The sequence below is a fragment of the Penicillium alfredii genome (assembly GCF_028826965.1).
Source record: "Penicillium alfredii strain IBT 34128 chromosome Unknown utg000011l_segment0_segment0, whole genome shotgun sequence".
Classification (NCBI taxonomy): domain Eukaryota; kingdom Fungi; phylum Ascomycota; class Eurotiomycetes; order Eurotiales; family Aspergillaceae; genus Penicillium; species Penicillium alfredii.
This window is the reverse complement of record NW_026622708.1, coordinates 532,345-548,776: the sequence shown is the minus strand read 5'-3', so window position 1 is coordinate 548,776 and position 16,432 is coordinate 532,345. Positions and strand designations below refer to the sequence as shown.

At 53.1% G+C, this 16,432-nt stretch overlaps 8 protein-coding genes across 8 annotated transcripts; 5 read left to right on the top strand and 3 right to left on the bottom strand.

The window, feature by feature from the left end:
- Positions 1-121: 121 nt before the first annotated feature.
- Positions 122-1,274, top strand: NUU61_008635 (FAD-dependent oxidoreductase; the record flags this gene model as incomplete). Its single annotated transcript, XM_056659160.1, has 3 exons — positions 122-617; positions 680-1,154; positions 1,211-1,274. The coding sequence occupies 3 exons, from the start codon at positions 122-124 to the stop codon at positions 1,272-1,274; spliced, it is 1,035 nt and encodes a 344-aa protein (XP_056507453.1).
- A 531-nt stretch (positions 1,275-1,805) lies between these two features.
- NUU61_008634 (uncharacterized protein) lies at positions 1,806-3,827 on the top strand (the record flags this gene model as incomplete). Its single annotated transcript, XM_056659159.1, has 3 exons — positions 1,806-2,591; positions 2,653-2,755; positions 2,812-3,827. The coding sequence occupies 3 exons, from the start codon at positions 1,806-1,808 to the stop codon at positions 3,825-3,827; spliced, it is 1,905 nt and encodes a 634-aa protein (XP_056507452.1).
- A 296-nt stretch (positions 3,828-4,123) lies between these two features.
- On the bottom strand, positions 4,124-5,409 carry NUU61_008633 (OB-fold domain-containing protein; the record flags this gene model as incomplete). Its single annotated transcript, XM_056659158.1, has 2 exons — positions 4,124-4,899; positions 5,277-5,409. The coding sequence occupies 2 exons, from the start codon at positions 5,407-5,409 to the stop codon at positions 4,124-4,126; spliced, it is 909 nt and encodes a 302-aa protein (XP_056507451.1).
- A 371-nt stretch (positions 5,410-5,780) lies between these two features.
- NUU61_008632 (putative DRAP deaminase) lies at positions 5,781-6,461 on the bottom strand (the record flags this gene model as incomplete). Its single annotated transcript, XM_056659157.1, has 1 exon — positions 5,781-6,461. One exon carries the CDS (start codon positions 6,459-6,461, stop codon positions 5,781-5,783), a length of 681 nt encoding a protein of 226 aa, XP_056507450.1.
- A 372-nt stretch (positions 6,462-6,833) lies between these two features.
- NUU61_008631 (DnaJ domain protein) lies at positions 6,834-7,831 on the top strand (the record flags this gene model as incomplete). The annotated part of the gene is made up of 2 exons (XM_056659156.1): positions 6,834-6,987; positions 7,071-7,831. 2 exons carry the CDS (start codon positions 6,834-6,836, stop codon positions 7,829-7,831), a joined length of 915 nt encoding a protein of 304 aa, XP_056507449.1.
- A 469-nt stretch (positions 7,832-8,300) lies between these two features.
- NUU61_008630 (universal stress protein family domain protein) lies at positions 8,301-10,453 on the top strand (the record flags this gene model as incomplete). Its single annotated transcript, XM_056659155.1, has 4 exons — positions 8,301-9,303; positions 9,357-10,102; positions 10,158-10,219; positions 10,282-10,453. 4 exons carry the CDS (start codon positions 8,301-8,303, stop codon positions 10,451-10,453), a joined length of 1,983 nt encoding a protein of 660 aa, XP_056507448.1.
- Positions 10,454-10,869: 416 nt separating this feature from the next.
- On the top strand, positions 10,870-12,993 carry NUU61_008629 (H(+)-transporting V1 sector ATPase subunit B; the record flags this gene model as incomplete). The annotated part of the gene is made up of 8 exons (XM_056659154.1): positions 10,870-11,106; positions 11,185-11,269; positions 11,345-11,364; positions 11,440-11,475; positions 11,535-11,696; positions 11,759-12,350; positions 12,404-12,622; positions 12,698-12,993. Coding segments are annotated over 8 exons (1,647 nt in total), but the record flags the coding sequence as incomplete, so codon positions are not given.
- Positions 12,994-13,790: 797 nt separating this feature from the next.
- On the bottom strand, positions 13,791-16,185 carry trpB (tryptophan synthase TRP5; the record flags this gene model as incomplete). The annotated part of the gene is made up of 3 exons (XM_056659153.1): positions 13,791-15,522; positions 15,608-15,911; positions 16,047-16,185. The coding sequence occupies 3 exons, from the start codon at positions 16,183-16,185 to the stop codon at positions 13,791-13,793; spliced, it is 2,175 nt and encodes a 724-aa protein (XP_056507446.1).
- Between the last annotated feature and the right edge of the window lie 247 nt (positions 16,186-16,432).

Genomic DNA, 16,432 nt, shown 5'->3' with positions numbered 1-16,432 from the left:
GGAGTTCATGCTTATTGAGCACAGGATAGCTATATATACCTTTTCAATTATCCTGTCCAAAGTTCCAACAATTCAATCCAAACACTTCTTTGAAAACTAAACCCGAAACAAAATTAAAAAAATGTCTACCTCCAAGCCACTTGAAGTGACCATTATCGGCGGCGGCGTAATCGGTGTCCAAATGGCCATTGGCCTCTTGAACCGACCAAACATCCCTGCAATTCTCTACGGGCAAGGCACAGCGAGAGGCAGGCAGGGATCTGGCATGGCTTTCACATCCAACGCCATGGAGAATATGCGCCAGTTGAACCCCGACATCCTCAAGGCACTGGACAAGGCTGCTAACCCACCCAGAGCTGCGGTTTACATGACGAATCAACACCCTGACTTCTTTCAACGGCGGACGCATGAAGGCGAGCTGCCGTACGATTTCGCCATCAGGAACAAGGCAGGCTGCGATGTCCTGCGACCTCTGCCCCGAGACCAGTTTACCGCTGAGCTGGACAAGCTTATTCCAGCTGACAAGTTCAGTATGAGGCTGGAGAAAATTGAGGCGAGAGAAGATGGCAAGCGGGTGCTGACCTTTCAAAACGGGACGACTGCCGAGATTGATGCTGGTAAGTTGAAAGTTCTCAACGCTCTTGATTGGAATTAATACAGATACAAACATTGTCAAAAGTTCTTGCATGCGATAGAATCAGGTCTCCCACTCGCCGCATGTTCCTCGACAAGACGGACCCGGCAGCAATTCCGCACGACACGCGGCAGCGCGAATACCGCAATCACATTTCGTGGGAGAAGGTGCTGGAAATCCTCGGCGATGCGGCCAACAACCTCATCATCAACGTCGGGCCCGGTGGTTATGTGATCACGTATCCGTTCACCAACCCCGAGGGCAAGTTCCTGGGCATTGGTGCTGTCATGCAAGACGCCGAAGAGTGGAAGAAGCTTAACCTCAAGGACACCACCGATAGAGAGGGTGTGGTCAAGTACTTTTCAGGCTGGGAGCCTGGCGTGCAGAAGTTGATCGCGGCTCTGCCTGAGGCCGTGGATTTTTGGATCATCTTCGACTCGACGAGACACCCTCTCAAGTTGTATGCATTCGGACCGGTGTGTGTCGCAGGTGATGCTGCTCACGTCTCTCCTCCGTTCCTGTGAGTGGAAAAAAAATCTGCTATTTTGCTATTTAGTTGCTAATCTCCACCTCCAGCGGCGTTGGCGCATGTCTCGGTATCGAAGATGTCCTAACGCTAGCAACTGTCTTCGTTGAATGATGGCCTCGAGGTGTGCTTTTGAAATATGTATGGCGTGGGAGCCAGAGTTTTGCTTTTTCCTTTCTCGGTCGGACACAAAGAGAGCCGTGGTTATGACATCGGTGGTACCGCGTCCCCACAAGACCCAAGGATCCCTGGAGAATAATCAAAGGGCTGGTTCTCTCTGAAATGCCATGATCCATGTATGCGGCTATATCAGTGAACTGTTAAAGCAGGATTGTCAGCCCGGGAACGGCCAGGTACTAGTAGTAAAACAGTGCTATTCGCAATGCTGATAGGTGCCAAGTCAATGGCCGACGGGTATGCGTAAATTGCCGATCATGACGCTTCAGCTCAGTCGAGCAATATGACATTGTGTGACACTCGAAATTAATGAAACTGCCTTGGGGAGTGTCGAGTTGCACTGAGGAGAGATGACGCCAATGGATCGCCACAGCCTCTTTTTCCCCACAGCCCCTCCGTCGCATTTCTGTCTCTCGACCATATTTGCTTTCTTACAAATCGCTGCCTCTTCTTTGCCTCAATCACCTCATGGCATACGATGAGCACTACCCTAACTCCTACCCAACGGGCAATATGAACCCGGACCTCAACGACCCCCATGGGTATTATTCGCCCACCCCTCCATACCCATCTTATTATGAGCCAGATCATATCAACATGCCCCAGCCGCCGATTCCGCAGCCTCCGATGCCGACCGGATCGCCTGCTCAGAACCCAGAAGCATATCCCAATCCCCCACGGCCCCCGCAGAATAATGGCATCGACGAGGCCGTCAGCTCCGCAGTCCACAATGCCGACTCGTCGACCTACCTCTCTCCTGATGTTCTGTCGCATATCACGGCAACTGTGATTCAACAGCTTAAGGCGACGGGGCTGGAGAATATCCAAGGATCAGGCCCTCCACCACCACCACCCCCGCATTCACAGCCGCCATGGCCATCGGTAGATCCGTTGCTGCGCGCTCACAACGACTCGCCTCACTCGATGGCCTCACAGAGAAGCACCTCGATCCCGCCACCAAACCCAATCCCCGGACCTTATGATCCCCAGTCACAATACGCACCTCCCTCCGGCTACCCGGCAGATACCCGTTCAAGTCCCCAGCCGTCTCCGGATCTGCCAGACAGACATGACTCGCTATCAAGCCAGTGCAGCGATCGCAGTGCGAAGCCAGAGACTCGTCCCAAACCCCCGTCCCGGGATGCCACGTTGACGGAGATGACAACGCTGGAGAAGATCTGGGGCAAACTGTTCGAGGATGGCAAGCCGACAAAGAGGCTCGGCCAATTCTTGCGCGGGATCGCTGTTCATCTGGTATGTTCTATAAATCTGCTCGTGGTCTATGTCGAGGGTGAATGGCTAACTTCCAGGGCAGATTGAGGACTACCCACCGGGGAACACCCTTGTCATCGTTCCCCACAAGTTACAAAAGTTCTACCAGGATACTCATGTCACATCGGATCCTTATCCATGGCAAGGTATGTCGCATCACAATTCTCTGAATATGCAGACATCCTAACTGTGACGAACCCAGACATATTTGATGACCGCACATCGTCAATCTCCAGACTCTTCCGTGAGGTGCAGGCAGAGCATCACCTTGTACAAGACAAGTTAGACGAGAGACCCGATATTCCCGGTCTGACGCCCAATGGCTTTGAGAAATGGGCAACCTTGATGGTTCAAGCCCATCCGGAGCGCGAGTACGAGCGATTAGCTAACGCAGTACTTAACATGCCGATCAACAACCCGGACGACAAGAAAGAGCGGTTCCCCAAGGAGATCCCGCGCCGTTTGTTCCCAGAAGTCGCCGATCTGCAACTGAGAGAGGAGACCGAGGGACACATCATGAAACACTGTGGCGTCGACCTGCCTCACATCACCGACGAGGAACGGTCCCAGGCCAGCCGGTCGAGAAGGTCTCCTCAATCCGGCGACTCCTCGAGCGAGCGAGCGAGCTCTTACGAAAGAGGTCGCCCTCCGCCATCGGCCTCGACATCTTCCTCTGCCGTAGTCGATGACGAGGACGAGACCGTTTCTCCTGCGCCCATTGAACGCGAGAGGAAACCCTATTCGGCCCAGCCGGGAGGGGGCAAAGTATACGATGAACCGAGCAGCACTCATAGCCACACCGGCTCCTTCTCCACGACCCGGCCAGCGGACATCCCGGGATCTGCTCCAAATCATCGACTCTCGGGGGTATACGAACGAGACCCGCCCTACGCCCGCTCTGGATCCGGTCCGGCTCCCGCCCATCGGTTTTCGCGCCGTTCCCGCAGCTCCTCTCGCGGCGTTAACTCTCACACCGGTGACTATCACCATTCGGAAAGCGACTTGCTCAGCCGTGATCACCCGCCCAGGTACGGTGGCATGTCTACCGGAGACTTGTACACCGAGTCTCCAACGTCTACTCTCCCTCCAGACGACGATATTCGGCGATATAGAGAGCACGTCCCGCACCGTGGAAGCCGGGGTGGCGAAGAGTATTATCGTGGTATGCTGGGTGGGCAGGGCGGTGGCCCTGTTCACGAGTACAAGTACTACCGTTGATGTTGCTCTGATTTCTTTTCTTTTCTTTTCTTTTGAATCTGGTTGTTTTTCCCTGGTTATTTCTCAAGCTCGGCGTTCTATGTGGCATGAAGATACCCCGTCTTTTTGGGGGTCGAGACTGATTCTGTCTCACGGATGATGCGCTTTGGAATATAGGGGTGCAATGGTACATAATAGTTTGGCATGGCAAGAAGCAAGTTCACATAATGTTGTAAGCTATCCTGAATTAACGATATAAACCATTCGTAGCTTTCCAGTCATTTAAAATAAGAGGAAGGAGAAGAAAAAAAGACATATCACTCTCCTTGAAGAACCTTTCTCCTCCGAATCTTCCGCATCACCTTAACCCCATCCTCTCTACACACGCCCGCCTCTTTATCTCTTTTCCGTTCCTCGCGCTCATACCTCTTCTGAATATGGCGCTGATCCCTCTCCTCGCGCTCTGCACGCCTCTTCACTTTCTGTTCCGCGCGCTTCTTCTCCTCAATAGCCAACAAATCCCCGCGCTCCGCCTCGCCGCGCAACTGCTCCACCTCTTCGTCCAGCAGCACCCATGGCACGGCCAGCACCTCGACCAAGAACTGGAGCCGCTCGTCCAGGAACTGCATCTCGGCGTTGGTGTCCCGCACCAGCGTGAAGCGCTCGAGATGCAGTTGCATCGTGGCCCGGAAGAGCGAGAGCGTGCCTTTGACTCTTACTGTTGTTCCTGGTGTCAGGCGTGAGATGTCGAGCTCGGTGCGATCTGTTGCGGATACATGGGTTGCTGTTCCTGTTGCTGCTGTTGGTGTTGTTGTTGAGATTGTCTTGCCATCTGCTGTCGATATCTCTGTTGAGTCTATGGATACTGCGGCATCTGGGTCTGCGTCTGCTATCCCCAGTTTGGATGCCGCTGTGGATCCCTTTGATGGGTCCTTTCTGGGATCTGCTTGCAGTACGGCTACGTCGATTGTGGCGCCGCTGCTGTCGTCTAGTGTTAGGATTGTTCGTCGAGGCACCTCGGTCCGGGCGACGACCAGTCCGACTAGGCTGACGAAGCGGATTGGGTGGTTGTTGTAGAAAAAGATGTTTTGGCCTGGGTGGAGACGTTAGTCTTGTTTCCCTGTCTTTTTGTTTTGTCGTAATTTCATGGATCAGGTGCTTGGCCACATTGGGTTCTATGGCCTGTTGTGCATGATATATGCAATCATACAGCCATGGGGTATTGATACACCGAAACAAATGAAACAAAAACAGCAAGTAATATGTTTCAAGGACCAGAAAAGGAGGAGGGGGGGAGATGTTTCAGACATCGAATCTCCCTCCAGCGGAATTTAATGTCTTCTCCCGAAACATGCTAGATTGACCCGTCGGGTCTATGCAGATACCAGACATCCAGACCGAGGTAGAACTGCATGCCAGAAGAAGAAGGTAAAAAAAAAAAAAAAAGAAGAAAATAAATAATATGCTTACCTTCAAAGCCTCTCCGCCTTTGCAGCCGATGCACATCTGCCGCGGCCATTTTCACCCAGGCGAAGTGGGTTGGCGATGCCTTGAAGCAGAATGCGGGGTAGAAAACTGGGCTGGCATGTTTGGCTGTATCCATTGGGTCATTTTTGATTTGTTTGTACTTCTGCTCTTTCTATGGTATCAACGGCGGAGCGTGTGGGAATCTGCAAAGGGAGTTTGGAGTTATCATCGAGAGAAGCCGATGGGCGGGTCACGTGGCCTAGAAGTATAGATCTGATCAACACGCGGGCTGTTTTCTGCACTGCAGGATTCCTTACTAGAGTCCATTGATTGGGCGTATTCATGTTTTTTAATGGGTGTAAGTTTGGATTACACATCATTAGGGTATTTGATGGCCTAGTCGGTGGAAACATTCATAGTAGATCCTCAGAATCATTTTTCATAAACCTACTACTGTACACTATAATTTAACATCCACGAGAATCTTTCGAGTGTATTTTTCTATCTCTAATAAAGAGCCGTCTCCCCCTCCATCATCCTCTTCTTCGGGTTCCGGGGTATCTGCTCCTGCCTCCGCCGCTCTTCCGCGCTGATATCATCAATATTTGTCTCCTTATCCCCCAGCGCAGTCCTAACCTCTTCCTCCCCATTTTCATGTCCCGCAGTAGCAACCGTTAAAATCTCTTTTTCCAGTCCGGACACATGTTCCCACTCAATCCCCGCCGCAGTCAATACCTTGCACCCCTCCGACTCGCCCACGAAAGTCTCAGGCTCCTTGACTCCGAAGAAAACCTTCTGAATCCCCGCCCGGCCACCCTCTCGCGTCCTCGTAATGCGCTGCACACACGGCGCATTGCCCGACAGTCGCTTCCCACATGGCTCCATCGTCACATACATAACAAGTTTGCGGCCAGGCTCGACCGGGAGCACATCGGGGACAGCCTCCTCGGCCACCTGGTGCACTGCTGCATAATTGGCAAAGCAGCATTGCTCGGCGTGTGTGTTGCCCGCTAGCTCCATTGTGTACCCGGTCGAGAGAATGCGGTCATCGGCCATGGCGGGGTCATCGTCTTTGCGGGAGATTAGGAGGGCACCGACGCGGAAGTTGGTTGGGCGAGGGGGTGATTGCTCGGCCAGGGAGAGGCATTTTCGTATGTAAGGAACGTGAGGGGAGGTGGTTGTCGTCATGGTGAGTTGAAGGTGGGGAGAAAGAGAACTTAAGCGCTCTCACTAGTCAATGAGCTGGCTTCGTAGTGTGGTTTGATGAAATAAGAATGAGAAATCCTTGAGTCTTCTCCGATGCCAGTTCCAAGAATAATGAAAGGTCGTCCAAGATATAATGCGGTAGGTTTCCAAGAGCTCGAAGGCGGGGAGCTGCAGCAAAACGATGACGGCATCGGCCCGTCGCGTCAAACTCGCGTGAATCAACTTTGATCAACCCGAGTCAACATCACCTTGTGCAAGCTTTCACTTTTTTCTTCTCAACATTCATTGTTGGTTTGAGAGGATTGTTCGTTCTTCTGCCTTCTGTGTGACCAGCCACGCTACTTTACTGCACCAATGGCTAAAGGCGCGAAGGCGCAGGATCCTGCCTCAGATGGGCAGTTGCCCTCGGTCGAAGAGGATCTGTACAAGATCCTGGGTGTATCATCTGATGCAACACCAGAGGCCATCAAGACTGCATACAAAAAGAATGCCCTCAAACACCATCCCGGTATGTGATCTAATATCATCTACGACACGTCGCGCAATACTGGCTCCACAGAACACCAACTGATCACATACCCATCCAACCAGACAAGGTGAGCGAGGATGCCCGGGAAGAAGCCCACGCAAAATTCCAACAGGTCGCCCTCGCATATGGTGTCCTGTCTGATTCGCGTCGGCGACAAGTCTACGACCGCACGGGCAGCACCGACGAAGTGTTCGGGGAAGATGGGGATTTCGACTGGATGGATTTCTACCGTGAACAGCTGTCGGCAATGCTGGACTCGCGTGCCATTGGAGATTTTCAGAAGAAATACCAAGGGTCGGACGAGGAGAAGCGTGATTTGCTGGAAGCCTACCAGATACACCAAGGTAACTTGGACAGCATCTATGACAGTGTCATGCTGTCCAATGTTCTAGATGACGACGAAAGATTCCGGGCTATCCTCGACAAGGCCATTGCTGACGGCGAGGTGGAGGACTTCAAGGCATACACCAAGGAACCGGAAACGAAGCGGGAGCGACGGGTGAAGCGCGCTCAGAAAGAAGCCAAGGAGGCTGAAAAGCTTGCCAAGGAGGTTGAGGGCAGCAAGAACAAGAAGGCAGCAGCAGCATCAAAGCCGTCCAAGGCTTCGGGAACTGGCGATGATGATCTGCTGGCGATGATCACCAAGCGACAGCAGCAACGCGGCCAGGGCTTCCTTGCCCATCTCGAAGAAAAGTACGGCCAGCCCAATGGCAAGAAGCGTGGGCCCTCGGATGAGCCCTCGGATGAGGCATTTGCGGCTGTTGGGGCTCGGAAGACGTCCAAGAAGGGAGCGAAGCCCAAAACCATGAAGGCCAAGTCATAATCGCCGTGGCTATATTCTGAAGATGCATGTTTTCTGAGCGCCTTCCTTTTTTTTTTCATCTACTTGACTTGACGGAGCTGGGAGTTGGGTTTGCAGGGGACCCGGTGGGATCATTGTTTTTATTCAAATTCCTTGGAATAGCGCCCGAGAAGATACCACTCTCCAATTTTGTTATTTTCAGCATTTGTCATTTAGATGCGTGCTGTTGTAAACTAAGGAAGCCTCACCTTGGGTGCCTTCTCCATACCTGGTATAAACACTCGAACTGCCCATTCCTTCACTGTGTTTTTGGCAGAGTATGACTCGCATCCTTCTGGAATCCTTCTCTCTGATCCAAAAAACCCCTTAATATTCCTTGATTGCGGAGGCACTATCGTCATTAGGCCGATCGCTCCACATTCCAGTGCTTGTCGTTGGCCGAGCTTCGGCTTCTCCACAGCAGTTCAGGCCGAAGGCGGAACCACTTGTGATGTCGTCCCACGGACTCTCCTCTCCCATATCTTCTCAGATTGCGCTTGAAGACCACAAGACAGATCCTGGTCGTCGCTCACCAGCGCATTCATCGAGTGTCGACGCCAACCAAAAACCAACCGTCACCCGCGCCCTCCAGAGTCTGCTCAGTGCCCCGCAGTCGGAAAAAAGCGCGGGCGCTGGTATCAGCGGGGCAACTCCTCTCAGGGCACACGCTGTCCGCAGCCCGGCTGAACCATTCCAATCGTCTCCTCTGCGTACGATTTCGACAATGGCGTCTGCGCCGAGCTCTCCAGAGAGGCCCAAGGCTGGTGTCGACGGTGCCTCTCGTAGATCATTGGACATTGGCAGTGGCACCGACCGCCGAGCATCGGTGATTGGCATCGAGGAGGACTCGAAATCGGATATTGGTCCCTCATCCTCGGACCATCCATCGGCCAAGAAACGATTTTTGCAATCGCGAGACAAACCCCAGGCTCGGAGGGGAATGGCAGCAATGATGTCGGGGCTGGAATCAAGATTCTTCCCCAAGAGCTTTACCCGCGGCAGAGAGCCCGGACGAGGATCATCACAACGGGGCTCGTCGCTGGACTCTCGATCTCCGTCCTCATTTGGACGCCCGGTCTCCCCTGGTAGCCGTGCCAATACGGACTCGGAGAAACCGACTCCCATTAACAGTGGAAGAGGGAAGGCGCTCCAAATGGAAGATGTGCACAACAAATCGGATGAAGTGCTATCCAAGCCTGCGGGCAACCTTCCTGATTACGTGAAACCTGTTGCACATGGGGACTCTGGCGAGCGCCTGGCCAAGGATGTTTTTGACCGGGACAAGAACATCATCGAAAGCAGTGAAGATGAGGGCGAAGAGACGTCGAGTGATGAGGAACACATGCCCGGGGAAGCTCGGGGACGCAAGAAGAAAGACTCTGATATCAGAACCATCACTCCAAGTGATTTCAATAAACCGAAGAGTGACAAGCCCACTCAACCCGAGGATGAGCGTATGTGACTCTATTACGGTTGAAGGCACCCATGGACTAATTTCCGGCTCTAGAAAAACCTAGCGAGAAGCCTCCAGCAGGACCTCAAGAGAAGAAGCCCAAGAAGTCGGCCTTGAAAGCCGTTGTTCATCCGCAGACAAGCTTCGACATCCCGACTCCACATAACCAGTCAGCCACCAACACCCCATACGGATCGGAAGACGAAGCGGAGGTGGATGACATCAAGCGTGCCCAGAAACTTCGCATCTCCATGTCCGCTATTGACAACCTTGTTCACAACCGATCAATTCGCACAATCGTTCGCGGCAATTTCACGAGCTTGCAGGAGGGAGCCGATGGCAGCCGGCGCCGGCGGCGCAAGTATTTAATTGCCACAGACCTGAGTGAAGAGTCGGTATATGCGCTGGAGTGGACGATTGGGACCGTTCTGCGGGACGGGGATACCATGTTTGCCATCTGCGCCGTGCATGAGGATTCCAACATCTCTTCAGTGCAGGTTGGTGAAGGAGCCAAAGCAATCCAAGATGCCACAGCGGTCGTTGGAACTCAGACCAAAGAAGCGACACTGAACTCAGCTCAACCATCCCGCAACCTTCTGGGCCGTCTGGGCCCTGGCACTGCCAGCAAGTCGGGGTCTGTTGATGCCCGGGCATCACCCATGGCGGAAGCAGAACGAGTTAGGGCTGTTGAGGCTGTGTCGAACACCTGTGTGAAGCTGCTTCGGAAGACACTCTTGCAGGTTCGCATTGCCGTAGAGGTGATACACTGCAAGAACCCCAAACTTATGATCACCGAAGCAGTAGGTTGATTGATTTATGAGGATTCGCTGAATACTGGCTAACTCAAGTGCTTAGATTGATGAACTCGAACCTACACTGGTCATTGTGGGTGCCCGGGGTCAGAGTGCTTTGAAAGGGTGAGTCTGACCCGATTTCTGTCGATCAATTGAGTTGATTGTTCGCTAACCTCTCACTTAAGTGTTCTTCTTGGTTCCTTCTCCAACTACCTGCTGTCCAATTCCTCGGTGCCGGTGATGGTGGCCCGTCGCAAGCTCAAGAGACACACTTCCAAGGGCAGAATCAACACGAACTTCCGTCTTTCTAATAACCTGCCGACACCGAAGAGTCTTGCACAAGCCAAAGTTGACTGAATGCCTCCCACGATGCCATTTCTTTACTTTGTCTGCATTTTCGTGGAGCTTTTGGTGCCTGTCGGGTCTTTTTTTTTTTTTTTTTTCGTCTTTGCAACTTGCATCAATACCCTGGACTTGGTTCACACCGATGACCATTGTCTAATCTGTTCTCGAACGGTTTTATTTTCATGAAGCTATTCGTCTTTTATCTTTAAATTCCCCGTGGTCACAGTTCTGGGTACAATGATCTCGAACTGGGCTTTCGTTGATTGCCATACTTGCATGCGTAATGATGCCCTGGAAGCCCCGCGAAGCCTTCTGGAGGAACCCCGATCCCTCCAATCAATATTTGTCCTAAATCCTTCCACAAAATCCTAGTTTCTAAGTTTTCAATCCATATAGTTTGTTCTTCGAATCGACGGTTGTGATGAAGACCACGGAGCATGTGGTTGTCACGTGCCCCGTCACCGCCCAAGCTCCCCATCCCGACAGCTCAACCTCCGCCATCCCACCCCCCTCCATTTATCTCTTTAAAAGGTTCTGTGCTGCACCCGTGGAGGATACGATTCGCCATGGCCGACTTCGTCGACCCCCGGATGACCTCCATCAAGCCTCGCATCCGCTATAACACCATCGGAGGTATCAACGGACCGCTGGTCGTTCTCGATAATGTGAGTTGCGAGCTTGGAATGGTCCGGGCAGAAAGGAGGCGAAGAGCTCATGTACTCACGAATTATCTTGTGTATTAGGTCAAATTTCCTCGTTACAACGAAATCGTCTCCTTGACGCTGCCCGATGGCTCGGAGCGCTCCGGCCAGGTGCTGGAGGCTAGAGGTAGATTCCCCACATCTCCGTGCTATTTCGAGGGTTATCGTGCATAGACTGACATTTTTTTTATTTGACAAATAGGAAGTAGAGCAGTTGTGCAGGTGCGGACCGACATTCATGCACTCCCCGGTTCTCTTATCTCGAGCGAGGTGTTAACGCAACTCTCCGTTCATTAGGTGTTCGAAGGTACTCCGGGTATCGATGTGAAGAAGGTATATACTCCACGGAAGGATGGGCTGTATGGTATCGGAGTTGCTGAGACTTTTTTTAGACCAAAGTCGAGTTTACCGGTCACAGCTTGAAGCTGGGTGTGTCCGAAGACATGCTGGGTCGAGTCTTCGATGGTTCCGGCCGAGCGATCGACAAGGGACCCAAGGTGTTGGCGGAGGACTATCTGGACATCAACGGCCAGCCCATCAATCCCTACTCACGAGTATGCACGCATATTGCTCGTGCAAGTTGGGAAGCTCCGGAAAGCTGACGGAGTTGGACTAGGTCTACCCCGAGGAAATGATCTCCACCGGTATCTCTGCCATCGACACTATGAACTCGATTGCCCGAGGACAGAAGATCCCCATCTTCTCGGCTGCCGGTCTCCAGCACAACGAAATCGCTGCTCAGATCTGTCGCCAAGCCGGCTTGGTCAAGCGGCCCACCAAGGATGTCCACGATGGACACGAGGACAACTTCTCGATTGTCTTCGCGGCTATGGGTGTTAACATGGAGACTAGTCGGTTCTTCACGCGCGACTTCGAGGAGAACGGCAGTATGGAGCGTGTTACTCTGTTCCTGAACTTGGCCAACGACCCGACAATTGAGCGGATTATCACACCCCGTCTGGCGCTGACGACTGCCGAATACTATGCCTACCAGCTGGAGAAACACGTGTTGGTTATCATGACTGACCTCTCGGCGTACTGTGATGCTCTGCGTGAAGTTTCCGCCGCCCGAGAAGAAGTCCCCGGTCGTCGTGGATACCCAGGTTACATGTACACGGATTTGTCGACCATCTACGAGCGTGCCGGTCGAGTCGAGGGCCGTAACGGATCAATCACTCAGATTCCCATCTTGACCATGCCTAATGACGGTATGTGACCCAGGCAATCCGGAGATGGAGGTTGCTAATATTCGTATTTCTAGATATTACTCACCCCATTCCTGATCTTACGGGCTACATTACCGAGGGCCAGATTTTCATTGACCGACAGCTGGCCAACAAGGGTATCTACCCTCCGATCAACGTGCTGCCCTCGCTATCACGACTGATGAAGTCGGCCATTGGCGAGGGACGCACACGCAAGGACCACTCGGATGTATCGAACCAGCTGTACGCCAAGTACGCCATTGGTCGCGATGCTGGTGAGTATAACCATGCATGAATGCATGAATCAATGTGTATTATTATATCCATTACTAACTACATTCGCAATATAGCCGCCATGAAAGCCGTCGTCGGCGAGGAAGCCCTCTCCTCCGAAGACAAACTGTCGCTCGAATTCCTCGACAAGTTCGAGCGCACCTTCATCTCCCAGTCTCCCTATGAGTCGCGCACCATCCAGGAGTCGCTCGACATCGCCTGGAACCTGCTCCGCATCTACCCCAAGGAGCTGCTCAACCGGATCCCCAAGCGCGTCCTGGACGAGTTCTATGCTCGCTCTGCTCGCAAGATCCCTCATAAGGATACGCGTGACCACTCTGGCGAGCAGAACTCGAATCTGATTGATGCGTGATTGATTGATGGTTCTGGGTTCTTCTCGGTGCCACTTTTCTTTTGGTTATGTTGTGGAATGGATTGAAATGAAGGTACAGAAAGGAGAAGGACTTGGACTTGGAGGATTCGAGAGGGATATATGTTCTCCCTCTCCCCTTTCCCTTGTCTTGTTGCCTTCTCGATTGCATATACTCTTTTTTTTTATGCGGCTGTGTCTTGCTCTGGTTTTATTTTCCATTTTTATGTTTGGTTGCGTGTTTACTTCCGGTCAAGCCTCAATACAATTCCTTTCAAGATTCAAGTTCATTCCCGACGAGAATTGTGTTTTATAAGTGTGAAGGAAGCTTCACTCTCCTCCATCCTGCGTTTTTTATTCTTGAAGCCATTTGCCTTACACCCTCGGGCACGACTACGGAGCCATACGCAAGGAAAAGAACGTGCAGAAGAATAAGGATATCGATTTATTGGAATATATTTTCTAAACTCGGCATAGAGACAAGAGAGCGGGATCCCAAAAAAGACAAGAAGAAAATCAAAAGATAAAAATAAGGGAACCAAGGAAAGAAAAACAAAAACCAGCATCGCCTTTCGTAAACCAAAAAAAGAAAGCCTCGCATAATCAATCCCATAGAAGGCACAAAAACAATATGTGAAAGGCTGCGATATCAGCCCAGAAGGTGAGGAAAGGGGAGGGGGAGAGAGAAATGGTATGTGCAGTCCGTCATGGAGAAGGAAATGTCCTTGGATAAAAGACAACAAGGGAGAGACAATTTTATTTGATAGCAAAAAAGAAAAGCAAGAAGTCATTTCTTCCGCTTAGAAACGCAGATCCCAGCCAATCTTGGGACCCAAGCGAGGCAGTTCGTCGGCAACGCTCTGCACATCCTTGTCGCCTCGGCCGCTGAGGTTTAGCACGACATTCTCGCCCTGCTTCATAGACTTTGCGAGCTGCATCACACCATAGACGGCGTGCGACGACTCCAGGGCGGGAATGATACCCTCGTGCTGCGCAAGAGCGCGGAAGCCCGTCAGAGCCTGGCCGTCGTCGGCAGCAATGAAGGTAGCGCGGTCAGAGTCCTTCCAGGCGCTCAGCTCGGGGCCAACACCCGGGTAGTCGAGACCAGCGGAGATGGAGTGAGTCTCGGAGATCTGGCCGTGCTCGTTCTGGAGAACATAAGTGCGGACACCGTGCAGGACACCCTTGGAGCCCCCCGACAACGTAGCGGAGTGGCGCGCGGTGTCGATGCCATCACCACCGGCTTCGACGCCGACCAGCTTGACGCTGGGCTCCTTCGAGAACGGGTAGAACATGCCGACAGCGTTGCTGCCACCACCCACGCAGGCGACTACCGCTTCAGGGAGCTTGCCGATGGCCTCACGCATTTGCTCCTTGGTCTCGTCACCAATAACGGACTGGAAGGTGCGGACAATGGTCGGGAAGGGGTGCGGGCCAATGGCGGAACCGATGATATAGTGCGTGGTGTCGAGCTCAACAACCCACGCGCGGAGAGCCTCGTTAACCGCGTCGCGCAGCGTACGGCTGCCGGCATCTACAGCCACGACGGAAGCACCGAGAAGCTTCATCCGGAAGACGTTGAGAGCCTGACGGCGCACATCCTCCGCGCCCATGTAGACAGTGCACTTCATGCCGAACTTGGCACACACTGTAGCGGTCGCGACACCATGCTGGCCGGCACCGGTCTCGGCGATGATGCGCGTCTTGCCCAAGCGACGCGCGATCAGGATCTGACCCAAGGCATTGTTGATCTTGTGGCTACCGGTGTGATTGAGATCTTCACGCTTCAGCCAGATGTTGGCACCACCAACGTGCTCCGTCAATCGCTGAGCCAGGTGCAGGCTGCTGGGACGGCCCATGTAGGGGTAGTAAGAGCGAAACTCTTCCCAGAACTTGGGATCATTGCGCGCCTCGTCAAAGCCCTTCTCCAGCTCGGCCAGGCAGTCCATCAGGGACTCAGGGACGTATTGACCACCGAATTCGCCGAAGCGAGACGGCTGCGCTGAGGGGTCCTTCGTGACGTTCAGAGCCTCGAGCTGGTCACCCAGGCCAGGTCCCGAGGGAGTGTCAGCATCGGTGATAACCTTGGTGGGTTGCGACTCCGCCGGCGCCTGCGCCTTCTCAATGGCCTCGAGCACGTTGACCTCACGAGTCAAGGTACCCTGCTCGTCACGCTCGCGCTTGCGTCCAGTGACGCCGGAGAGGTATTCCTCGGCCTGCTTGGCTGCTTGGCCGGCAGGGGCGTTGCCAACAACGGTGATGATCTGGCTTCCAATCACCACACCCTCGGCCTCGGATTGCACAGAGAGGAAGTGCTCGCGCGTGCTGACACCAAAACCCAAAGCAGCGGGGACATTACCGGAGTATTCATGGACACGGCCCAAGAGCTCGGGGATATTTGAGCTGAGCTTGCCGGTGGCACCGGTGACACCCATGCGCGAAACAACATAAATGAACGAGTCGGCAATCTTGCAAAGCAGCTTCATGCGGGTATCAGAGGTAGCGGGGGCAATGAGCGGCACGTAAGAGAGGCTAGTTGATACGCAGTTTGTTAGCATGTTTTTTTTTTTTTTTTCTAAAGTAGGGCAGGCGCGCGCTCGTTCCCAATCGCACTTACCCAGTACTGGCGCAAAGGTCACGGAATCGAACAGCCTCCTCGGGTGGCAGGTCGACCATGATGAATCCATTGACACCGGCCTCCTTGCAGTCCTGCAGCATACGCTCTTCGCCATAGCGCAGGAGGGGGTTGTAGTAGCCCATCAAGAGCAGCGGGGTCTTCAGGCCACGGCGGCGGGCAGTGCGGACAAGCTCCAGTACCGTGGTGACCGTCACGCCGTTATCGAGAGCCTTGGTGTTGGCCTTTTGGATTGTGGGGCCGTCGGCAATGGGATCAGTGAATGGGATGCCGAGCTCAATGATATCTGCAATTCAATCGAGGGGTTTCAGTAAATCATTTGCCTCCCATACACATATACACCACACACTTCCCCGCGTATTGACTCGTCCCCGTGAAGAGGGGGGAGAGTGGGAGAGGGGAGAAGGAAGGAAGTCCATACCAGCACCACCATTCTCCAAACCAAGCAAAATATCAACCGCCTCCTCCACGGTCGGATACCCAGCAGTGATGTAGGCCACCAGAGCAGCACGTTTCTGCTCTTTGCACCTGGCAAAGGTCTGTTTAATGCCGTCGGCCATGATTGAGCGGGTTCAAGGGGAGAGAGGTCGGGGAGACGTGGGATCGCGGGGCACAAAAAGGAACGTGGGAGTAAAGAGAAGACGGTTTAAAAAAAAAGACCAAAAAGGGAGAGGCCACTTCAGCCCAGGTATAAGGGATAAGTAAATGGGGGGAAGAGAGGAAAGAGAGAGTCTGCGAGACTCGGTGAGTCACTGACAAGCCAATTGAAGAGAACAGGACCTCGGGGGTCTCAAAAGTGAGTCAGTT